The following is a 26,780-nucleotide window of genomic DNA, read 5'->3' as shown; positions in this document are numbered from 1 at the left end:
TTTTATACCATAATAACTTCAACAAAGTCAGAATGGTTTACTAAATCCAATCTTAAAAACTGCATCAAAACTATTCCCAAAGAGGAAAAAGTATTCTAATTCATTAACTAAATGCATAGGAAAAAATAATGAAAAAAACTGCTTTCAAGTGTTTGCTTGTCAATGAAACATCTGCCAATAATTTATTTAAACTTTTTCTGTGCATGTTTTACCAGAATAAGAGGTTTATACAAAAAGATCTTAAAGCAGCAAATGGCCTTAAAATGGAGAATGAAGCACCTTATTTTACCACCTGTGCAATAAAAGGATATGCTAAACTTACAAAAACCAAGAAGATTGAGAAAGATATATAAGGCAGCCATCATGTTTCAAAAATCATTAGGCATCCACAAGTCTACTAAAATGAGCTACACTTCATGGTAATTCTCATCCATCCTGAGGTACCTTGCTGCTTCCTATATTACTAAGCTAAAAGAATCCAGCAAACAATACAAACTAGCAGAGTCCCAGACACCAAACTAAATGGGAAATCAAGGAAGGCAGAGCATATTAAATGTTCTTAATGTCTACTATTACTTGATTTTCTTTAGAACAGTATAGATTTTTTTAGAGCACTACTGGACTTCACTATGTGACCTAGTTTTCACATTTAAATACATGACGATTTAAATGAATATTGTCCTAGGTGTGTAAGATAAAAAACCATACCAACTTCAGCAACCCACTTGTAATCCTAATAACTTTACCTAAGTCAATACACAAGCAACATGCATCACTTCAGCTAACTACAATGTGAATTCATGTGAAGTAAGAAAATACTAGTCAGACCTCTCAAAATTTAGTCCTCAAAAACATTTATCAAACTTTCACAAAACATAAAAATAAAAGAATATAACCAAACTATTAAGTATGCTACGAAGGTAGTTAAAATTACAAACATTTTGCTTTAAATTTTAATCTTACTACAGTAGTATCATAGGACAGATTTTTAAAAAATCAACTGAAAAGAATTAAGAACACAAAAATTATGCAACACAGATAGACAGATATAGATGTCTTTCCAAACAGTATCTACACATCAGAAAGCTGGCATGAGAACTTATAAAGGGTCCTTCTTGTGAGACCCATATTTCATTTAAGATAATTCAATGAAAATCTTTATTGGTAAGTGTTCACTGAAACAGAACTTAAAAGTTGACGAAACATTATACAATCCATTCTTTGACAATTAGCAAATGTATTTTCAAAATGCTACTAAGAAAATTTAATATGTGATATAATGTTAAACCAACACAATTTTCATCTAAAATAATCACCGTTTGGTATTTGACTTTTGTTAACAAAACAAACAGTGTAATGAAAAAGAAAATGCATCTCAAAATTCCCCGTCCTGTCTCCCTCAACAATCGCACCTTTCCTGGCCAACATACATGCTGCCCAGCCAACAGGCTTGAAATACACAAAGCACGTACTGTGTTTCTTTTTTGTATCCTTTATCTGTAAAATGAGTAGGGAAAAAATGTTTGTTTTCCTGGAAAGTTTTGCATACAATAGTAAAAGCAAGATTTCTATTACAGGCCAAAAGTTTTTGGAAAAGTAATATTGAAGTTCTAAAGGGAATGAATAGATTAGTGGTTTTGAAACTTCAGTGGCCATCAGAATCACCTCAAGAATTTGTTAAAACACAGATTGCTGGGCCCCGCCCCTAGAATTTCTGATTCAGTAGGTCTGGAGTGAGGCAGAGAATTTGCATTCCAAACAAGGAGATGATGATGTTGCCGACCAGAGACCATACTTTGCGAATCACTGGATTACATCCAAACTTCTCTACTAATTGCATTGCTGAGCACCTCAATATTCAAAACACGTAACATAAATTCCATTTCAAATTTTTATGAAACAAACAAAGCATGTGACATTCTTAAGTAAAACAGTACAGCTGTATGACAGCCTATACTATCTGGCATCTTCAAAAGAAAGAGAATAGGATTTAACTAATTCCAGTATGTAATAAGTACTTGTAAACGTAAAGAAGCATAGGGGTGGGGGGGACCTAAAATCCTATTTAGGGACTGAAGGAATTGATGCAAAGAAACAGAAAGACAGCAGACCAGCAAAACATCATATCAAAAGGAACTCATCTATATTTCAAAAACTCCCACAAAGTTAATAGAGGCTCTGTACTCAAAAGATACATGAATAAAAATTATCTATGAACGCATTCTCAATGTATCGCATCATTATTTTATATAGCTATGGCAAAAAAGAGTTAGGTGACAGCAATCTCTGACATGGCTTCCATTGATCCCTGCCTCCTGGTATTCATGTCTTTTTATACCTCTGGTATTTATATCCTCCCCTTGAGTGTGGTCTAGATATAATGACTTATTTCTAACAGGCGAAATACAGCAAAAATGATGGGATGTCACTTCCGTGACTAGGTTACAAAAGAGAGTGACTTCTATTTTGCTGGTTTCCTCTACTGTGTTCTCAGCATTCACGCTCTGATGAAGCCAGCTACCTTGTTGGAGAGGAAGTGAATCTTTTCAACAAAGAGGTCAGTGAACTTGAACAGAAATCTTTTCTTAGTCAAGCCTTTGAGATGACCATCTCAAAGCCTCTGAAAGAACTTGAAGCAGAGGACCAGCTAAGCTGTCCCCACATTCCTAACCCACAAACACTGTTCAATAATAAATGCATGTTGTTTTAAGCCACTATGTTCTACAGTAATTTGTTATGGAGCAAGAGCTAATACATATAGTTACTACCTATCACTTCTCTATTCAGTTCAAATGAAAGAAAAAAGCACAGCAGAACTATGTGAACTATGCTTCCTATTTCTCACTTGTAAATGACAAATTTCATCAACACTAGCATGTTACAAATTGATAGCCTGATCACTTTCCTTATGTCTCACCAATTTCTACTGTCAAGTCATCAAGCTCTTAAGTAAATTCTGCACAAAAAAACTGAGTACAAAAAGTTTTATAAAAATCTTTAAATATTACCTTCCACCACATGCTTTTCTATGTATCAATATTTTAAATACTATATATACATATACATCATCTACCATGTACCCTTTTAAAAAAAACAGAATGTAGACTACTATAAAACTATTTCTTAATAAAGTAAAATAATTAGTCACAAAGGTGCAAAAAGGAATGGAAGTAATTTTAAAGAAAAAATATGTTAGAAGGTGATATGGTCACTAAACTTAAAGCAACAAAAATAGTTATCAGCATACTCCACACCTAAAAAGTAAAAAAGATAATTTTACATTAACTATAAAATGGGTGAACTATTTTATCTTTATTAAGATCTCTTAATCCTATTATAATCTAAAAACCTATGGAAAACAAAAATTCTATGTTAGACAAAAACGTCTCTGATAGAAATATCAATATTTTTACAAATAACTTGTAAAGGAATTAATCTCTACAAGCTCACGTCTAATGGCAAAGTGACTGGAAGAGTAGCACAAACAAAAGGCAAATATTAAACCATAATTAAATTCTACAAAATACAGCATCTATGGTGTATTAAAAATATAACTATTATAAAGGGAGCATCCATGGGGAAAAAAGACATTTAAAAATATCAACATCCTGAAGGAGCTTTTATTTTCTATGAAAACTTAAATTTAACTTAATTGTGCCAAAAAATACTATTCGTTACAGATAATTAGCATTACACCCTACTTTGAGTTTATTGAAAACACTGACAGACCCTTGGTTTTTTAAAAAACTACAGAAAAACACAACAAAATAGAAAACGAGTACAGTTCTCAAAAACTTCAAGAAATTATTTTTCAAAAGGTATTTCTAGAAACTACATTTTTAAAATGCTTACATTTTTGGCAAACAGCATCAGTTAATATGTGGATTTGCTGTGTAAGACCAAAAATCTTCATGGAACTATAAAATCAGCTTAATAAATGTTATATTTACAAAACAGCTTCTCAAATAAAGGGACAAAATTGTACTTCCTCAAGGATGCAGAAAATATTCATCGAATACAGGCCAAGCTTCTGGCAAAGCAGCAGTTCTCAAAGTGTTATCTGGAGCTTCCTGGGCGTCCCAAAGGCCCTTCTAGGAATCTGCAAGGTCAAAACTCCTTTCATAAACACTAGGCTGTTATTTGCCATTTTCATGCTCATTCTCTTACAAGTATACAATGAAGTTTTCCAGAGGCTACATGACATGTGAAATCACAATAGATTTAATGCGGAAGCAAATAGGAGAATCCGGTTTTTTTCTATTAAGCCACATAGTAAAGAGATTTGCAAAAGTGTAAAACAAGGCCACTGTTTGCGCTAAATGTTGTCATTCTGGAAAAATTTTTCATAAAAATATTATCTTAATATGTAATGGGATTATTATGCATACTCTCAAAATAATATTTTAAATATAATATTTTAGGGCTCCCCTCGTGGTGCAGTGGTTGAGAGTCCGCCTGCCGATGCAGGGGACACGGGTTCATGCCCCGGTCCGGGAAGATCCCACATGCCGCGGAGCGGCTGGGCCCGTGAGCCATGGCCGCTGAGCCTGCGCGTCCGGAGCCTGTGCTCCGCAACGGGAGAGGCCACAACAGTGAGAGGCCCGCGTACCGCAAAAAAATAAAAAAATATATATATAATATTTTAATTTCTCAGGTTTAATTTCTAATAAAAAATAGATATAACACACATAAATAAAAGCTCTCTGGGTCTACAGTAATTTTTAAGAGTATAAAGGGGTCTGTAACCAAAAAGTTTGATAGCCGCTATGCTAGAAACCATACTGCTAACAGGAAAATAATCTAATTTTAGATTATCTAATAATCTAATTTTCTGGTTCACTAGAAAATGAAAATAATAGATTTTCTGAAAATTAAGGAAGATCTTGAATAACCAGTGTTTGTTTTCAAGCTACTGTTAGTATGGTGGCAAGGAACCATATTAAATACTTTTTCATTTAAAAAAGCTAATCCAGAACTCACAACATTCACTTAGGACCTTACATGTTTGTTGTACTCTCCAAAACAAAACCTCCTCTGCTCTCCGTACAAATCCATTGTGGCCAGAAATATGATTTTGGCCTCTCTGTCACTTTCATGTATGTTCTAGATGTATGTGTATTTGAGGGGGAGAGGAAGCAACACACCTCTTCTTTTCTGTTAACTACCTGACAGTAAAAGTTCCTTGAATGAAGCGGTCTCTATCAATTCACGGTTGCTAAGGAGTAACTGTCCACTCATGCAAGAAGCCACATCTGTAAACCTCCAAGAGCTGACCATAAATTTAATCCTCCACACCAGGGCGTTTCTCAGAGTGAATAGTAATAATTAACCTGGGACAAAACGTATAATAGGACTATTCCAAGCAAATCTGGATACCACCCCAAATTAAGGGCATATTACATCATTACTATATTTGTTCCATCATATACAGAACTACAGTCTTAAAAACTTAAGCATTTGAAAGCTAATGTTAACAAATGCAACATTAAAATGTTCAAATTAATTCCCCAAAGATTTTTCTTCATTTTTCCTTTAATTATTTCTCAAGGAAGCAAAAAGAAAACCCAAGGTTTCTGAAAGACAAATGGAGTATTTTTTAAGGCAGTACTTACAAAAAGACTCCGGAACCACAGCTTTCTTTCATTAGTTGCTTATGCTTCTTAAGGTGATCTAAATTACAGCAAACTATACAGAATATAGTGTAATCATGTGACTCTGTGGTAAATGGTAACTGAAAATGTGGCTTTAATCAAGGCCTACATTCATCTGGTATATGTATATATATCTATGCAGCCATACTGTAGTTTAAAGCCCGTGCTCATTCTGATTAATAAGTGCCTGTACCAACTGTTAATCTGATAATCCCTTTGGTGTTATGGATACATAAATATCCTGGTAACTCAATTAGCTAACATATTAAGGGAATGTCAAGTATACACAAGACCTCTGTGATTAGCGCTGCAGGGAAACATAAATGGAAATACACAGCCTATGCTCTCTCCAACAGCTCACAATCTAGTAAAATAAGGAGTAATCCAGATAGTCTCAACTTACAAATATTTGGTTTCAATATGAATTGGTATCTTTCCCTCACTACCACCCCCAGCAAATATACCACAGACAGGTACTGCTTAACCAGCATTAGAATTCATCTGAATTTGTATTCCTTCAATGCTGACAGGATGACATGGAAATGTTCTCTAAGGATAAGCATCAAAGGAAATCTGGACAGGTGTTTAAAATATGGAAAGCACGTAGCTGAAAATTAATATTAAATAGACAGCTTAAGCAATAATCACTGGTACTCTACAGTATAATGTCATAGATAAGCTAAACATAATTAAAAAATTTGTCATCCTTATAAACAGAGGTTATACAGCAAAGAAATGGAATGATTTTGCCATTTTGAAAAAGAACGCACATCCAGATAATGCCATTGCCTATCAATATCCTACAGGGCTTCTAAATATTCTTATACCAGGGAAGTATTTATTTTTTTATCATTAGTTCACACCGCCTCTCTCTCACTTACTTTAATAAATAGCAAGTGTTGAAATATATGTTAGCCATCTGGGAATATACTATATTAGCTAGCAAATAAGAAAACTCTTTTAAATCACCTTCAGTAGCTGGTAAAGCTTAAATAAGATTACAAAGCAATGTAGTGTAAAGACTATTATCACATACATTGATCATCTTTTAGTCTCATTAAATCAAATACGTTCAAAATTAACTATTTCTACGTTTTATCTTTTTCATAGGGCAAAGGACTCATTTATGGATCACTAAGTCCTCATTACTTTCTCTTTTCATTTAGTTAATTCTCACCACATTAAAGATTCAAGAGTCACAAATCCAGGCACAACTTCTGAATGGGTTCGGATTCAGAACAAGCCAATTTATTGTTGGAACAAGAAATTCACTGAACTTTAGAAATAATGTTCTCATGAGTAACCTCTCCAGTCTTCTCTTTCCTCTATTTTTGAGACAACAGGTTCCCTAAAGCCGTAGTCAGGTTTCATAATTATCCTTTTTGAAAGCAGAAGTAATCTCAGAAGAAAATCAAAGGCATTGTGCTTGTGGGGCTAATGCAGTAGGTGAATTTTCGAGGCCAGGATGAGTATTACAGGGAAGGATTAGTCACACCCTTTAAGTGCTTCTGTACTCTAATCACAATCACCACCGCTTAAAACAAAGACAACTCTCTTGCAAATTCAAAGTGAGTGGACAAGCCTCTCTAGTATAAACGGATTTTTTTTTTTTTTTTTTGCGGTACACGGGCCTCTCACTGTCGTGGCCTCTCCCGTTGTGGAGCACAGGTTCCGGATGCACAGGCTCAGCGGCCATGGCTTACAGGCCCAGCCACTCTGCGGCATGTGGGATCTTCCCGGACCGGGCCACGAATCCGTGTCCCTTGCATCGGCAGGCGGACTCTCAACCACTGCGCCACCAGGGAAGCCCTAAACTGATTTTATTAATAGAAAGCAAATTTTAACATATGTAGCACATGTAGTTCTGGTTAGGACCAGGAGCTAATTTTTAACATTTACTACTGGCATTCTCCCTAGGAAGAAAGTAATTATTATCTCAATCAATCCTGTTAGTTTCATTAAAAATTGATTAAGGGATATAAATATTGAAAGCCTATCATGAATAAAATAAAAAAGGTCTTCAGACAAAAGGATGAAAGTATAAAATTTGGTAATTATTTGTGAATTTTTTTCTACTGTCACTGATCTAGTTTTTAATAAATAACCAAAAGTGACTAAGAATATGATAAAAAATGACATTAATTTTCTCTCTTGTGTAGTAGAGGTAAATATCAGATACCTGGCACCCAGAAACAGTCTCCTAAAAGGAAACCAGTATACAAAGAAAGATGACCAGACAGAGATTTTCATTTCAATCCCTTCACAGGATGTAATTTTTTTGACCTACACCATTCTGAAAGTATCTTTAAATTTTTTTTCAAAACAAGTTAATATGATTCAATGTGAATTTATACATACAAAACTAGCAACTTTAATTTGGGGATCACTATCATATTTTTGGATCACAATTTCAGTGTCTGTCCACTCTTCCCTATTTTAGTACATTGCTTCTTTGCTTTACTGAAAAAGTAAGACACATATACATCTGTTTCAGTGTGAATCTACTGAAGAGTTTACATAATCAATTTCATATTCTATTACTTTTAATGTAGTGCAATCAATGAAGATTAATGTAGTGCAATCAATGAAGATACTTTAATTGTTAAATTCAAAATTTTAAAAACACTCATAGGTTATTTTTCTTTCAAAATCAAATGTCTTATTTACTATTTACCTGGTGGTGGAATCAGAGGTGGAGCAGTGCTGACAGTGGGAGGAGGTGGAAGAAATGGAGGAGGTGGAAGGTGAGTGGGAGGAGCTCCTGGAGGGAAAAATGGTGGTGGTTTGCTAAAATTGTTGTCTACTTCAGTAGCAGATCTTTCAGAAAGGACCTAAAATTAGAGCATAGTTAATTAAAAAGATGAATAAATGTTCTTATCTAAGATTAAACTCAATAAATGAATCTCATTTAATCTAAGAAATAAGTTTTATTCACTTACATATATTCTGGGGAAGCAGGAGTAATTTTTCTATGTGTGCGATGTGTGTGTATATTATACAGATGTGAGTATTCACTCTCAAACACACTTTTTTAAATGTTCATATTCAAAGCCTAGACAAAACTGAATCATTACAAATAAAATTCTTAAGGAATAATTGTTCTAAAAATATTCTAAACGAGACAATTAAGTACTTCATAAATAAAATGTAATGAGTATTATCTTTGTTACTCAACCAAAGTTAAAGTATTCAAATTAAGGCAATATAATCATTAGTCATAGATACTAGCATTAAGAAATTAACACGGCAATAGAACCAGATATTCACTGTACCAAGGCCTGTCATTATCAGGTTGCAAAGTAAGAGACTATAAGGCATGCATCAATAGGGTGCAACTAACAGGCAGCCAGATACATAAAAAACTTCTTCATGTGAGCCTTGTAACTTTAAGAACAAGGGTTTATACTTAAAAAGTATTTACAAAATACTGATCTATGTGAACAGGTAAGGGACAGAAACCGAACCTACAGGAGAGTGGCACCTAGAAATTTGAATTTTTGACAAGCTCCCTAACGGATTCTGTTTGAGAAAACTAGAAAAAACAGGCAACATGATTTTATATATTTAATGTATACTTTTCAAATCCTTGCTGGCTAAAGCATATCATTTAAACATATAACCTTTCATTAACTTTTCCTACATTTAAGTACAATAATTTTTGTAAGGCTTATGCTGATAAGCTAGTTTTTAAAGTAGAAAGCAGTATTATTTTAAGAAAGCATGACATTTTAATGGTGGGGGTAAAAAAGAGGATTATCTTCCATTTTAGAAATAATTTACCTTAAAAGGTGCTAAAAAGAACATTTACATAATTTACTGAAGGTAATAAAGAATCAAAACACTGGACATCTTTTAAAGTACTCAGAGAAAGAAAATAAATAATGAAAAAAAGTGTGGTCAAGCTAATAGCTGAAAGTCTCAATTACTCAAAGTTCAAACTTGAATTATACAAGCTAATAACTCATCTTCTTCCATTCTTTCACTTGAAAAACAAAGAGATCTACGTCACCCAGAAATGTCACATTAAATAAATTATGGTATAGCCATACAATAAATCTATCATGAGGAGGTGTTAAATATTTTTAATATGGGAAAATGCAAATGATAATTTTATATGGAAAAAAAAGGATACACAAAAATATAACCATAGTAGTATCTATCCCAATCTTGCTTAGTGACGAGGAAGAGATGTACCAAAATGTTAAGAGTGGTTATCTTTAGATGGCAGACTATCGACGGTTTTATTTTCTTCTTTAAACTTTTCCCATATTTTCCTTTTTTAGCCCAATGAGCCTATATATCACATTTATAGCAAGGAAAAAAATATCTTACTGAAAAAGATCCAAAGGTTATAAATTTTAAATGGAACAGCTTTCGTAATAACATGGTGATTGATTCCACATTTTAAATCCCCTTTGTAGTACCTAAATCACCTTACATATAGCATAGTGCTATGAATGAATAAATTAAATTAGAACACAGATATAATCCTTCATTTAAAAAAAAATAATAACTTTTAAAATACTAAACCTGTATGTTGCTGTTTTCATTTGCCCGTCGCCTTCCTTCTACTCGGCTGATAGTTATAGTCTGACCAATAACATCAATTGCCCCAGGTAATCTCCTGTAACATAAAAATTGAATCATTTCAGTTTCACCTAATTAGATGTTTGGACAATAACACAAATATTAGGTGAGAAATAAAGGCTAAAACCCTTTGCCATGTAATTTAAAATAAAATCAGATCACAACACATATCGAAAAAACTTCACTTAGATCTCACTACTTTGCATAGTCATAAAAACTAAATTTTATTAATTAGCTAAGACCAACACACCAAACAATGATCATAATGCTAAATTTTAAGTATTTTTGTAGGTTTTCTTCAAAATTCACTATTTTTTAATAGTCTCCAAGTGAATTTATTTTTGTGGAACTGAATCAGTAGCAAATGTTAAACAAATGGAAATAAAAATTTTTGGCCACCATAATTGTAACACATATCATAGTTCTATTACAGAAATCTTAAAAATTCCTCAAAACGGCTTGAAAAGAAATAATGCTCATTTTGATACATAAAGGTTATGTTCCTTAGTGATTTATTCTGAGAATTAGAAAAAATAAACAGGGAACCACTTTTTCATTCTTGATAACTTGCCTTTAGTTAGAAAAATTCAAATATTTAAATGCCAGCACCACCTCCAATTGTATTTACAACCATTAAAGTTTGTGAGTAGATGGAAAAAGTCTATCACAAAATAATGCTGCAAATTCAATAGGAAAATCTAACAATAAAAGAAAATAACGTTAAAAGCCATTTTTACGTGTAGCTAAGAACTTTATAAAAATATATATGCTTAACAAGATACAGAAGTCACTTGTAGGAACTGGCAATGAAAAGTGGATGCAAATTAGATGAATTTCTCTTCATCTATATTTCAGTTCTGAACAATTCTGTTTTTAAAATTTTACAGAAGTAAAACAATCAAAGTACCATAGATCCTTCAGGTCACTACAGTTAGGTTCCTAAAATGACTAATAACAGCAGCTACCACTTATTGAATGATTACATTCTATACCTAAACCTCAGAATAACCCTTAACTTAAAAAATTAATATATACTTGTTAGAGATGATAAAGCTAGAGCCAGAGTGATGTCACTGACCTCAGTAATAATTACATGGCAAAACTAACCTTCACACCTGAGTCTTCCTGATTCCAAAGCCTCAGACCCCTTCCCTTGAGCCATGCTGCCTTCTAGCAAGATAAGCAGCCTTTGAAAAACTTAAGACTTTTGGAAATCAAGAACTACTGAAGGTATGTTTCAAGTAAACCTTGAAAAGCCTCATAAATAATTTTATGCTCACAAAAACAAGAAGAAAGACCTACAAAAAGTCTATAATGGCATTTGAAATGTCTTCAACTACATAGTTAATTCCTGCTTACTATCCTGCCACTTAAGATTTCTGTTAATACATTTAAAAAATGTTCAAGCCTTTCTGATTTTATGCCTAGGTCATTGACCCCCTAGGTTCCCCTCATGATCTCAAAGATCAAAAGTGATTTTACTTAACTTGTACCCTTCAGTGCGGCTGGGAAACTATCCTAACAGTCACACATTAGAAAAATTGAAATACTTCTGACAAAACAAATATTGCTCTAATTTTTGCCTAAAATTTGCCTAAAACTTACAAAGCTATGACCACTATAATTTCATATCAAAGCACATGCCATCAGCTCTCCCATATATAAACACATCTCAGATCCAACAGCCCAAACGATAAAGGTGTATATTCTGAAACCAGGATTTTCCTCACCATTTATTACTACCTAAACTTCATAGTAAAAATCCTTATTTCTACCCTACTATTTTCTTTTCCATTCTCTTCTATTCTCAATCGCTGGATTCTCCCCTCTCCATCTTCTTAAATTTATTCCCATCAAGAACAAATTCTCACAAATTTGTTTGGATTTGCAACTTGGATTATAAGTTCTCTGAATTGTTAAAAGTAGCAAAAGGGGAAAGATTCTATAACCTTTGACCATGGATTTCTAAGGACTTATGTTTTCAAAAATTCTGGGACACATGGGAGTACTCATTTATTAAAGTTTATCTTCAATATGTTCAGAGATGTCTGATTACCTTTTTCAGCTTTAAATGGATTGCTCTATCACTAAAGAGTCAAAATGGCAAATATTATGTTTCTAAAACATACAGGACTTCCCTGGTGGTGAAGTGGTTAAGAACCTGCCTGCCAATGCAGGGGACACGGGTTCGAGCCCTGGCCCAGGAGGATCCCACATGCCACGGAGCAACTGGGCCCGTGTGCCACAACTGCTGAGCCTGAGGTCTGGCGCCCACAAGCCACAACTGCTGAGCCCACGTGCCACAACTGCTGAGGCCTGCACGCCTGGAGCCCATGCTTCGCAACGAGAGGCCACGACAATGAGAGGCCCATGCACCGCAGCGAGGAGTGGCCCCCCGCTCACCGCCAACTGGAGGAAGCCTGCACACAGCAATGAAGACCCAACACAGCCATAAATAAATAAATATTTTTAAAAATAAAATAAAATAAAAACATACAAATGAGAAATTAGCCTTAATAAATGTATATCACTAGAGGGAGTCTAGAAAATTGCAATTCCTTACATGTCCATAATAGTAACAGCTCCTTGCCCAAGCATTTTTACCACACAAATTGATTTACCTTAATCAGAAATTTTGTTAGAAATGTTTTACAACAGATACATATGTACCAAAGTAACAAAAATCACTTAATATTTAACACAGGTGAATAATTAAACATCAATTCTGATGTCACATTATGGAAAACAATATTGAACCATATTATTATTAAAGTTTCTGATGTACCACTTTCTATTTCAATGAATAAAAAAATTTAGTAGAGCTTCACCATGAGGATCTACTGTAACTTGGATTTCTACATAGCACAGGTTTATCTGCGTTTACAAACTGTTCAATAAGGCAGACAGCTAATGCAGTTATCAAGATTCTCTTCTCTATATTGGACTCAATCATAGAGTAAAAAGCTGAAAGAGAGAGCAACTAACCACAGTGGACAGCTACAGTTTCATTAATCTACAGTTTAATACAGGCAGTGAATATTCACAAGAACCTCGACCTGTTCTCCTAGCACAGATGAATATGAAAACATCTCTGAAATTTTAGTGGAATTAAATTAAAATGACATATTTTGAGGATTCTGATGTTCCAGAAAGGGTATGAGAGCTGCTTACATAGATACAATAGAAATCCTCAGAGTAACAAAATCAGAAACAAGGGAAAACAGATAAAAGGTTAGTTATTAATCTTTGGCCACAAATTTATCTCTGAGCTTATTTTTTACCAGCCAAAATAAAGGACAGTCTTCATAACAAAAGTCTTTAATGTGCATTAAGAGAAAAACAAAGCACTAGCTCTGAAGATTACTTTTCTTGGTAATAACAATTGCTAGTATTTATTGAACACCTACTATGGAGCTAGGAAAGCACTGTTCTAAGCACTTTATTATAGATTTACTCCTCATAATAATCCTAAGAGGTAGCAACTATTATTATTCCCATTTTAAAGATGAAAGTAAAAAGAAACAAGTTTCTCCTCTGAGTCCATCTTAAGTGAAAGTATGATAGAGTACAGTAGTTTTTGAACTTTTTAAACCACAAAACAGTTATTTAGGAAATACATTTTGCACAGCAATCCAGTATATACATTATATAAAAAAAAACAAATGTTTCATAAAACAGTACTTACTTACACTTATTATAAAGGAAAAAGAACATTAATATCAAATATGATTTTATTAATATTTACAAATAACACAGGGAAAAAACCAAAATAAAACCAAGAAATATTTGGTGGCTGAGACCAGCAAATTGACTTCACACCCCACTAATGGATTAGGGGTTCTCAACTTTGCCTGCACATCAGAATCATCTAGAGAGCGTTTAAGATCCCCAATGCCCAGAGTGCACACCAAATAGTTAAATCTGAGTCTCTCAGGCCTAAGCATCAATATTTTTTGTAGCTCGCCATGTAACTCCAATACAGAGCTAAAGTCGAGGACTACAACTAATGGCATGCCCAAAGAAGAGACTTATATTTTGTCCTCTTCTAGTAAGAACTTAAAGTAGTTAATAAAAATTAATGTTTGTATTACTCAATAAATTTAAAGTCATATCTAAAAAGGTTTAACAATTATGGTAAAGATTTCATTACATACATATTTTCATATTGATCTTTTGAGTTCTGTGGACTGACAGTACTGCTTCTATACTTATATTCTATTTTTCAAGTGGAGACTTAATAAAAAAGAATTCTGTCTAGAAAAGTGATACACGTCCCCCCCCAAAAAATCACAGAATTAAAAAACTGTCTTCAGGACATGTAATTTCCTATCACACCATATTCAAAGAGACTGGTAAAGCCTATGATGGGAGCAGAGATCCAAGGGGAACTAGCACTTTAGTGGGTGCCCTGCAATAGCATTTCACAGGCTTAAAAATTATTTCATCCGTAAGTACACTGAAAGTAAGGTGTAAGTCCAATCAGTTTCATTTTCACAGATGTGGAAAGAGGCTCCTTTGTGAAGTACCACGCCAACGTCAATATTCAGGCTTGGGTATGACCAACTCCAAACCCCCTCCTACCCACAGAATGTTTTCCATGCTAATTTTCTGGGTCCTGAATTTTTAAAATGTCACGTTACTTGTTAAGCTATATTAAAAACAAACAAAAAACCTTGAATACTTAAAGGTGAAATATGCTAAAATTTGACTCACTGGAGGACATAAATTGTGTTTATTAGGGCAGCCAAGTTTACTTACTTTTGTGCAGAGCTTGGAATAAAGCTTTACCAGCCATATTTATGCTTAGTTGCATTTTTTAAATGTATCACTGATAGGAAAAGATATGTTTCTACAGGTAATTAAAAAAAAAAGGCCTTCACATGTCCAATCACATAAAATCTTACAAGCTACACAATATAGCAACATGCATGCAGAGTGCTCAAATGCTATGAAGTACAGGTACGTTTTTTCAGTAAACGATTTCATGAAGACATAATAGTAAGCAGCAAGAACAAATGAGGGAGTCAACCTTAGATTTAATGTTCATTTAACATCCACTTTTAAGTTTTGTTTGTCTATTATAAAACATGTGAGCAGGTTTAAATATTTTAGTGATTATACATTGTAAAGCAATTTTTACTATTCCTCCTTCAAGAGTCTGGGTTAGTTTAAAAGTATTCTGATATTGGAAAACAAGCTTAATAAAACAACCTAGAATTTGCAACTAATTATCTAAAAGGAGCATAGTTTAAGATTGTAAAATGAAGACAAAATACAGAAATAAATTGGACACTGGCGTAAGGTTACAGCAATCATCCATACTGCCTATTCCAATTTTCTGTGTTCACTTAAACTACTTCATTCTTCTCACTAATTCGCTTCACAAGAGTTACAAATCTGTACAAAACAAACTTGCACCAATAAAATGTTATTGTTATATACTATAGTTAGCTTAAAGATTTAAAAAACACTATAATATATAAATTAAGAGTAACAGGGTGAGAAAAGTCTGGGTCTCCAAATACAGTAATTTATGAAAAGCATCTCAACCATCATTTAATCGTTCTTTACAAAGAGACTTAAGGAATGCTTTAAAAAAAACCTCCCCATTTCTCAGTTACATTAATTACAAGAGCTGGAATCTCATTTTTTATCTTATGCTATAAAAAAGTGTATGTAGCTTTCATCTACAGTTGTTTCTTCTTTTTAATTTTTAATTTTCAAAAGCACAAAATACACACTGAAAATACAGTGTCAAATTTCCTACTATCTATACTCCCTGAGACTAATCACAAAATCAGAATAGGGAGTTTTCTGAGTTACCAAACCATCTTTTGGGGCACAGGGGGGCGGGGGGGCGGGTAGCGAGGGGGAAGTTATATAGTCTAAGTACTGAAATGTATCACTTTCAGATTTAAAAACTAATATTTTCCTTATAAAATGGCCAATTTATTTCAAGAAATAAGCTGTTATATCAAAAGCATAACTATTTTAAGATAAAAATTATAAGTCAAATGGTTTATATAAAAGAAATTTCAGATGTTAAAGTAATAGCAGCATGGGACTTCCCTGGTGGCGTAGTGGTTAAGCATCTGCCTGTCAATGCAGGGGACACGGGTTCGAGCCCTGTTTTGGGAAGATCCCACATGCCGGGGAGCAACTAAGCCTGTGCACCACAACTGCCGAGCCTGCACTCTAGAGCCCATGAGCCACAACTACTGAAGCCAGCACACCTAGAGCCCGAGCTTCGCAACAAGAGAAGCCACCGCAATGAGAAGCCCACGCACTGCAACGACGAGTAGCCCGCGCTCACCACAACTAGAGAAAGCCCACATAGCAACGAAGACCCAGCGCAGCCAAAAATAAAATAAAATACATAAAAAACAAAACACACATTAATACAGCATCAAGCTGCCCAGGAAGAAAGCTTTAAATTCTTTACCAACAAAAACAAACAAAATACACTCCCATATACTATTACCTTATTTAAAACTTCAAACGATAAATTAAGAAGGTATCTTAGTCTGTATTTCTAGTCAAGCAAAGTATAACTGCTTATTGTTGGCAATACATTTTCATACCCTAACACACTTGCTTCTCATTACATCACTTAGGATAGAAATTATTATTCCCATTTTCACAGGCTCAGTTTACAATATCCATCCAAGGTTTGTATGCTTTATAAATTTAAGATTTAGAACACAAACCAAAATTCTATGGAGGGTGGATTATGAATAAAAAGCATAGCAACAATAAGGGAGATAGTACTTCCTAGACCCACTTAATAGAATGGCAGGTTTATGCACTGTAGTTGGAAAATAAAGATTGGAAAGATTCAATGGCGTCCAATTTTATAGGTCCTAAAGACCGGCTCAGAGAGCTAAATTTTATTCCAGATACCGAAAAGCACCCAGGGGTTTTTGAATAGGGTATGATATGAGGAAGGAAAATTAAACCTGCAACAAAGGGAAGGAAAACATTTATTGAGCACCCATTAGCATGGTTCCAGGCAATTTATGTTATAAAAAGCTAGAGAGACAAGGGGCGAGACATGAGGTGATAAGGGCTGATTCATAAGGTAAGTGTAAAAACCCTCAATTCTATACTGAAACAGTGTAATTCAGGGGGGAAAATGGTACAGCCTAGTCAAAATTTATTATCTTTCTAATGAGATAAAACAACACTGATGACCTAAACATCAGGAGTATCCAATGTTTAAAAATAGCCTTACCTTAGATCAGGTGATTCGGCCCTCCCATATTGATCCTGCCACTTCCCAACGCTTGAATTGGCTTTTTTGGAGGCAGTACTTGTCTGAGACTGAGAAGAGGTGCTGTTTCTGGTGAGATAAATTTTCTATGTTTTTTCTTACATACTGTTGTCTCTGACCCCCCTTGATCTGTTTCTTTTTTCCTTGACATGCTTTTTCTAAAGTCCTTTAGCATGTTCTGATAGTATCATTCTCTTCAAGTTATATGAAATACTTGTTGTGGAACTAAGACTGCTAGTGGTATTCAAATATAGATGTCTTTGTTATCAACATTTTATTAATTCTAGAATATTTTTAGAAATACTTCTCAACATAGACAGTATGATGTCAAAATGCAGAAATGAGAAAAGAACCAAAGGCTTACTTCAGGTTATATATATTATCCAGAAATAAATTTCAGTGCTTTTACAAATTAATAACATTAATTTCTGCAGTTTCATAAAACCTTATTTGAAATGTTGGTATTTCTTTCCCTAATTCTTCAATAATAGAAATAAATATTGTTAGTGTAACCAGTTAACAGCAACATTCTGTGTTTCATAAAAGCCTATATTAAATATATATTTCATTAAAATTCAATTTCAGAATAATTAAAGTCTTTCAAAGTAAAATTCTAAAAAAAGTTAATTTTATCCCTGGTGTTCACCTATATACACTCTTGCCAATCCTTTAAAGGAGTAATAAGACACTCTTTCAAAGTAATAGGAAAAACATGTTTATGTAGCTGCTTATTTATGTAAAAAAACAAACAACACAGGAAGAACAAGCCAGTAACTAGATGAAATGAAATTGTTTATTGACAGGAGTGAAAAAAATTGCAAAAAGAATGACTAATCTGAGTATACTTTTGCATAGTCTTGCCTTTGGAACTACGTTAAATGTTCTAGATATGTAGAAAGTAAGTCAATAAGCATGGAGGAAAAGAAATGCTAGTACTGAAAAGAAACAGAAACAATGGATCAAATTATCTTTTAAGTGACTAATACATATAACCACTCTGAAGGAAATTTTTGAACACAATATTTTGACTATATACCCTCAATCTAAGAAAAAGAAAAATTGAAAGAAATCTTGAACTCTATTTAATAGGTTTGTTTTTTGTAATGGTAGGTGCACAGTTCTAATCTATTTTGTGTGTATTTCAGTATTAAGCAAATGAGTGTATATATTGAACTTGTTGGAACTAGGTTCTCACTGTGGGAAAAAGGAAGATGCAATACAAAATAGGGAAAGAGGAGTAGAACCTGTGGTGTCAAGCTAGAAGTAGAAGAAACGTGACTATATGATTAAAATTTTATAAAAATAACATATATATGGCAATTTCACATTAAACTTGCTTGCTTTTTCCTAGCTCTGAGTGCTGAAAAGACCTAGAAATAGTGACACCCCAACAGCAATAAGCGTAACTATTGCCGAGACCGTGGTTTCTAATTACCATTTCCCACTAAAAAGCATCAGGATTCCTTCAAGAAATGGCTGCTTCTAGGGAAGGGGCAGGGAAAGTACAACATAAGACTGAAACATCAGAAAATAAAGAAATCCTCAAAAAAAGATGATGGGGACATGTCAAAAGGTCAGAGGAGCCAGTCTGAAGAGGCTCCCATGGACCAAATCTGGAACAATTTGAGCATCAATATGAATTACAGTACATATATATGTGTGTATACATATACGTGTGTGTATGTGTATATATATAGTTTATATACCCCATTTATAAGCCACACACACAAACTCTCTCACACATAAAATAAAAATTAATGAGTCTAACAATAAATAAGTAGGTGAGGGAGGTGGGAAAGCTCATTTTTAAAGTAGAATGCCAACTAATAAATGTGACAGGAGTAACAGAGTTACACAATGACTATCTTCAGTCATTACAGTAATAATTGACTAAATCAAAAACGGACATTAAAATTCATGGAAAGTTCAAAGACAAACGGAATATTTATGCAGTCTCCTCACAGATTACTTATTTATACAGTAACTTTGCAGAAACGCAAAGGACACCACCACGACTAAGTAATTAAAGTTATCACCACTAAAAACGGGACAAACTGACATCATGTACCTACAGGCTGATTCACTGAGAACACCACATTACTTATGTAGTATTCCTGCCCCAAAAGCAAAGCCTGAATCTAATAATGTGGGAACATCAAGCAAACCCAGACTGAAGGATGATTTACAAAATAACCAGACTGTACTCTTCAAGTCAATGTCAACAAATACAAAGAATGTTCAAGAAGCTGTCCCAGATCAAAAAAGAATAAAGAGATAAAGGAGTTAATTGTAATGAATAATCCTGGACTAAATCCTAAATCAAGGAGGAAAGAAAAGAACTGCCATGAAAGATATTATTGAAATAATCAGCAAAATTTATGGCTTGTATATTAAAGTACTGATTCATTATGCGATGTTCTGACATTGATTAACTGTTTCCTATAATTACGGAACACAATGTCTTTGTTCTTAGGAAATATATGCTTAAGTATTCAGGGGTAAAAGGGCACAATGTCTACAATTAGCATTCAAATGGTTCAGGAAAGAAATATTTTTGAGAAATTATAAAGCAAATATGGCAAAACGTTAATAACTGGTGAATTTGAGTGAACAGTGTATAGACTTTAGTACTTTTCTTGCAACTCTTTCTAAGTTTGAATTTTTTTCAAAATAAAACATTAAAAAATGAAAACAATAAATGAAGGGGGCACAACAGGGGCTTCTGGTAGTAATGGTAATATTCTGCTTATTGATCTATATGAAAACTTTTAAAGATTAAAAAAACATTCTGATATATCAAATATTAACAATTTGCTGGGCAGTACAGAAAGTTAGAAATCCAACATTCCTACTGATAAAGTACAAAGAACCATTAAAAATTTTTTTTCTTTGCAAACATACCAGTAGCCATTTATATGTTAATATGGCAATCTAAGATTTTAAACAATAGGAATACAGTGATTAGTTCAGTAGTACACTTCATTACTGCTAAATATTTGCTGTACAGTCTCTATTATGACTTACATGACATTACTGTCTTCTCCCTAAAGTCAATAAAATTTTACTTTTAAAAACACCTAATTTCCATAAATACAAAGAATAAAATGGAAATACTTTATAAATATAAAGAATAAAACACAGATATTTATTTAGGGAAATACTTCACAGTGGCTGAGAAGTATCCTTTTGATCAAGCGAAGATGAGTCCAGAAAACAAACTTTCCTAATAAGCAATGAGACTGTCCTCTGCATCCCAAAGTGACAGTATTAACATGCTGCGTCTGTTTCTACAAACTGTGGTGGTAATTATCCATTCTTTTCAGCATAAGTGATGAATCTGCTAATTTCTTTTTTTTTTTTTACTTCCTTCTTACTGTGCCTTATCCACCGGTGTCCTCCCATCACTCCTTATCCACCTCTCCTTCATCTCTCCTTAGATCCATGATCCATCATTATAATCACTCTCTCAAGTACACTCTCACCTTCCTTGCCCCTCTCTCCCTTGGGCATATTTGCCTGGTATAACTTCAACCCCTGTTAAATCCAACTCTGGCTACTCTTCATGAACACATGAATACCTGACAAGGGAAAGACAAACACACCCAAACAAGCTGACTTGTTTCATTTTCAACCTCTGGCCACTAACCTCAAGAAAAGTTGGAAATGTACAGTCTCTCCCCGTGTCATAAATTTTTCACTCTGCTCATTCCCATCAGCATATAAAAATGCTGTGATTTCTCCCACCTGGAAAAGAAAAGCCATCTCTTCACCCCACACTTCCCTCCAGGTAACTGCCTAGCAATCCTGCTCCTTTCCCCCAGGTTTATTCACACACCTCTACATAACTATTTCAGACCTTCTCCTCTCCTCTCAAACATTCAACACCCTCTTCCACTATCCTCACTTTCACCAGATAAGTCTGCATTCTATGCTGCTGGGAAAAACTGAAGCAATCAGAAAGAGAACTTTCAGTTGTTTCCATCACCATTAACCACCCACCTACCTTCAGCTGCCCTTCCTCCTATTACAATGAGTAAATTGTCCATGCTTCTCTTTAAGGCTAAATCCTCCACTTGCATATTACATCCCACCCCCTCTGACCTTCTTAAGGACACTGCTCTAACAACTGTCCCTTCTCAATTCTTGCATCAATTTTCCCCTCTAGTAACTCATTCTCATAAATATAAAAACATGCTGTAATTGCTTTCATTTTGGCAAAAAACCCTCCTCCTGACCCCACATTTCCCTCCAGATACTGTCCCATTTCTCTGCCCCCTCAAAAGAGAGAAAAGAAAAAAAAAAAGAAAAAAACTCAAAAAATTGTTCATTCTAATTCCTTTCCTCCTATTCTCTCTTGAATCCGTTCCACAAAGTCTTTTTTTAAATCTTCACCTTATACCACTGAAAACGTCCTGGTCAGAATCACCACAACCTTTGCATTTAAAATCCAAGTCATTCCCAGTCCTCTTCTTCTTGGCCAATCAATATTATTTGATAGTTAAAACACTCTTCCTATTTTGAAACACACCCTTTTCAAGATATACACTGGGTTTTCCTCCTATTTCATTAGTCATTTTTCTCTACTTGTCTCCTCTTACTGTTCTATCCTTATTTTTCTGACCTGCATGGAAGTGCCTCAAGGCTCTGTCTTCTTACTACTTCTCTAGTAATACTTACCTCATTTACAATCTAATTCAATTTCACAGATTCATTTAAGTACTATTTAAACACTGATCACTCCCAGATTTGTACCTCCAGTCCATACCTTTCCCCTTACTCCAGATCTATTTATCCACTTCCCATGCAAATATTCCACTTGTATAACCAGTAGGCATCTCAATTTTATCAGGTTCGAAACTGAACTTTTGGTCTCCTCCCTCCAAAAATCATTCCTCCTATAGTCTTTTCTGCCTCAGATATAAAAGATCTTTTGTGTCTTTTGAAATGTGTCCAGTATCTGACTGCGTCTCACCATCTGCACCACTACCACCGTGGTCTAAGTTACCATTATTTCTTGTCTAGATAACTGTTATAGCCTCCTAACTGGCCTCCCCATTACTGCCCTTAATTCCTCTGTAGTCTGAGCTTAATAAAGCAGTTAAATTGAGACTTTAAAAACCTAAATCAGATTATTTCATTCCTCTGCTCAAAATCTGATGGTGACTCACCATATATTTCACTTACAGGGAAAGCCAAAACACTTATATAATGGCACAATGTCCTACATAATCTGGCCCAAATTTTTAAAAAAGAGGGGAGGGGGGTGGAAGTGGGCAAAACACAGAAAAACTGCTATTGATTTTTAAAAGTTCAATTAGTTTAATTATGATAATAACAAACATCCATAGAATATTTATTATGTATGTACCACTGTGCTAAACACCTTACATAAATTAATCCATTTAATATACATAACTATCCAGTGAGGATATTATGTAGTATTATTACTGTATTTTATAGATTAAGAAATGAAAGAACAAGAAGATTGGGCGATGTGCCCAATACACACCAGCTAGTAATACACAGCTAGTGTAATTCACAGCTGGTAAGTAACAGAGCTAGAATTTGAGCCAGAAGTCTGGCTCTAGAGTCCAAGCTCTTAATATCATTCTAGAATGTAGAACACCATAAACTCAATGAATGAAGGTTGGCCTCTTTTAAAATACGAAAAAAAAAAAGAGAATACTACAAATTAAAAGAATCAATATTCCTCAGCTATCATAACTTCTTAGACAAACACTTTTATGAGATTGTATTTGGTTTAAAAAACCTTATTTGGAAAAGTCCATGACTAGTAATTGTTTTTCTGTTTTTTGTTTTAGTCATTTTTCCCCTTATGTTTTTCTTTAAACATCTTTATTGGAGTATAATTGCTTTACAATGCTGTATTATAGTTTCTGCTGTATAAAAAGTGAATCAGCTATATGTATACATATATCCCCATATCCCCTCCCTCTTACGTCTCCCTCCCACCCTCCCTATCCCACCCCTCTAGGTGGTCACAAAGCACCGAGCTGATCTCCCTGTACTATGCAGCTGCTTTCCACTCGCTACCTATTTTACATTTGGTAGTGTATGTATGCATGACTAGAAATTGTTAAGAAGAGACAGTCAAAATCTGAGGTGGCTTTATGATATTGAATTTTGGCTGAAAGTTTCAAAAATCTTTATTTTAGGGCTAAATTACAAGTTTTCTTTCTGCATTCACATAGTATGAAATACCAGAATGACAAAATCAGGAAACTACATAAAATAAATTTAAGTAAGTAACACAAAAGGTAAATGATCTGGCTGAGAACTCGTAATAGTTGAGTTACTGACTTGTTTCAGGCTCAGAGAAATAACTGGTTTAAGTCATCTTTAACCCAAGATTAAACTGCTGACATAAAACTTCCCTAGTCTTGGCTTATCCTTTACCATTTTCCTGGTAATGGGCTAATCACTTGTTATGTTTAAGTTAAAAGGACATTTGCCAACATCTTTGCCTCTTACAGTTGGTACCCTGTAGAACTCAAAGTTAGGTATTATCACAACAAACCAAAGAAAGAAAAGAAAATGGTTTTAATTTGAAAAATTTCTCAGGCTGAAATTTCTACAACCTCTTTTACTAAAATCAGTGAAACATCTTTAGGCCAGTATATCCAGATTTAGGAAGTTCAATAATTCTTTATGTAAGAATAATAAGCACAGAAAACAGTGCAACCTTTGCTGTCACCACCTGTCCTGAATGTGAGACTGTTGTTTCTTTATATATACATGTAACTATATTCCACTGTTCATTTCTTGCTTACCTAGATTTTTTTAGATGAAATAGCACCCAGAAGAGTTTTTCACAAAGAATTCATTTTGTACTAAAACCAAGTAGAATGTTCCAGTTTTTTGGTATATCATTCAGAGTTTTTATACTTCATATAGCACTAAAGGTGAAGATACCGATGCCTTCAACAAACTGAATCATCAATATCTCACTAACCTGCTTGGTGGGAGTCCAGTCTTGAACAAAGAAGGAGGAGAAGTAAACTCAGCTTTTGTAGATGGAAGCGCTGTTTCCTTCTCTGAATTTCCAGTTCTTCCCTGCTGTACCTTAAAAAAAAGGGTTATTAGCTTGTTTAATTCAATGGAACACTCAAACCTAACACAGTAAAGATGTTAAAATAAATTCATAACATTTCATTTGAAATTAAATATGAAGAGTGCTTCGTTGCCCAGTATATAATAAAATTAAACTTATTTTAGAACAGCATTAGGTGAAAGGCACCAAAGATGGATTATGGGACCAAAATGTTCCCAACTAGTAAAAAGTTCAAATTAACGTCACTTAAAAGTCCAATAAACTATAACTCTTAAGGACTTTCATAAATTCCCTCAGATCATTATAAATAAGTCCAAGATACTCAGTTAAGACTCCATGTTTCAGAGTTCAAGAAAGGCCTTGAAGAATTCAGTATACCCAGAAGCCTGACGTCAGTCATCTGTCTCCTTAATCCCTCTTCTCACTCTTTACGTTCACTTTCAAACCAGTTATCTACTTACTTCATAATTTCTCCCATATTTGCCCATCCTTTGTGCTCCTGTCAGATCCTCTGAAGTACGGTCCAGTCATATTCCTTTAGACTGGTGAAAATCTTCTTTATGCTCTTTTGCTTTTATACTCACCTTCCTATCTTAAAAATCGTCATTAATTTATTAAATTTAAATAAAGTTCAAGTTGCCCTATACTTAAATAACATCACTATATCTTAGGCCCTATTTAAATTCTACTGTCCCTGTTCAGTCTAAATTCAGCATCACTCTCCTTCCCTATGAGGCAAAGGCCAAGAGAATTCAGACACCTTGACTCTGATATATCCAAACCACTGATTCAATTCCAGAAACCATCTACCTCTCAAATAAACATTATGTGGAACTCATTTTCAAATAAGGTATTAATGTTAATACTAATTATATGAGGGATGATAAGGATCAGCACTAAGACACTGAGGAGAGAAAGAAAGAAACAGATTTGTTAGACATCTGACAGGTAAAACTGACCCAATGTGGTGACAGGGGAAATAAACATGATTTATTCATCAAACATTTATTGACTACCTATTATGTACTGGAAACTGAGACCACAGAGAGAAATACAACAAAATTCCAGACTCTGGGAAAAGACAGGCACAAACCACCAAAGCAATACAACAACTGTTATGAAAAAAATATCCCTGGGATAAAAGATACTATGAGAACACAGAAGAAGAAATGCACTATTCTTCCTGGGGATGTCAGGAATACTCAGAGTTGACACTATGGTCTCAACTGTTCCCCGGAGCTCCAATAATTTACACCCAGCTTCTCACATGTCTTCTAAGCATCTCAAACTTACATGGCCAAAATAAAGCTACTGATTTCCCACTATCCCCCATTCTGATCCTCCTCATGTCTTCTTCCTATGAGTAAATGGCACCAAGTTGTTCAAAAAAATAAAAACAAAAACAAAAAAAAAACTAGCAATGATCCAATACATATGAACAACCAATGTCAACTTTACCTTGACAATATATACCAAATTCAACCACTTACCATTCTGTCCACTCCTAAAACTCAGGTCAAACCCACCACCACATTTCATTTGTTCTATTACACTGTGTCTCTGCTTTGATCTTACCTCTCTAAAATCCATCCTCTGTACACAGCCAAAGCAATCTTATTAAAAATATAAATCAGCTCATGTCTCTCCCCTGCTCAAAATTCTCCAATAGGGGCTTCCCTGATGGCACAGTGGTTGAGAGTCCGCCTGCCGATGCAGAGGACACGGGTTCGTGCCCTGGTCCGCGGAGCGGCTGGGCCCGTGAGCCATGGCCGCCGGGCCTGCGCATCCGGAGACTGTGCTCCGCAACACGAGAGGCCACAACATTGAGAGGCCCGTGTACAGAAAAAAAAAAAAAAAAAAAAAAAAATTCTCCAATAACTTTCCGATGCAAACAGAATAAAACCTAAACTTATCATGGCCTACAAGGATTTATGGTATGGGCCCTGCCTACCTCTCCAACTTTGTTTTCCTCTATTCCTCCCCAACTTATCTTAACTACGCCCAGTCACAATGGCCTTTCTTCTTGTTCTTTTTAACAGATAAGTTCCTCCTTTATGAGGGCTTTTGCACTAGATGTTCATTCTGCTTTAAAAGATCATCATGGCTCAAGTATTGTTCAAATGTCTCCTTGAAGTGGCCAATCCCAATCTCTATCATATTATCTCTATCATAACATTTTGCATTTTATTCATAGAATTTC

The 26,780-nt window shown here is 34.4% G+C and overlaps 1 protein-coding gene across 29 annotated transcripts in view; it reads right to left on the bottom strand.

The window, feature by feature from the left end:
- FIP1L1 (factor interacting with PAPOLA and CPSF1) overlaps nucleotides 1-26,780 on the bottom strand; it is a 65,452-nt gene that overhangs the window by 20,151 nt on the left and 18,521 nt on the right. For 16 of the 29 annotated variants that reach the window (XM_082838871.1, XM_082838874.1, XM_082838875.1 and 13 more), the window contains 4 exons: nucleotides 24,482-24,591; nucleotides 17,470-17,577; nucleotides 10,182-10,275; nucleotides 8,326-8,482 (listed from right to left, as the gene is read on the bottom strand). In XM_082838871.1, the coding sequence (XP_082694997.1) occupies nucleotides 8,326-8,482; nucleotides 10,182-10,275; nucleotides 17,470-17,577; nucleotides 24,482-24,591 (469 nt within the window). The remainder of the gene's footprint in view (nucleotides 1-8,325; nucleotides 8,483-10,181; nucleotides 10,276-17,469; nucleotides 17,578-24,481; nucleotides 24,592-26,780) is intronic. The other 13 variants (XM_082838877.1, XM_082838873.1, XM_082838858.1 and 10 more) reach the window with 1 other exon arrangement.

The sequence above is a fragment of the Leucopleurus acutus genome (genome assembly GCF_964270905.1).
Source record: "Leucopleurus acutus genome assembly, chromosome: 4".
Classification (NCBI taxonomy): domain Eukaryota; kingdom Metazoa; phylum Chordata; class Mammalia; order Artiodactyla; family Delphinidae; genus Leucopleurus; species Leucopleurus acutus.
Note: the sequence above shows the minus strand (reverse complement) of the source record. Positions and strands in the feature narration are given on the sequence as shown.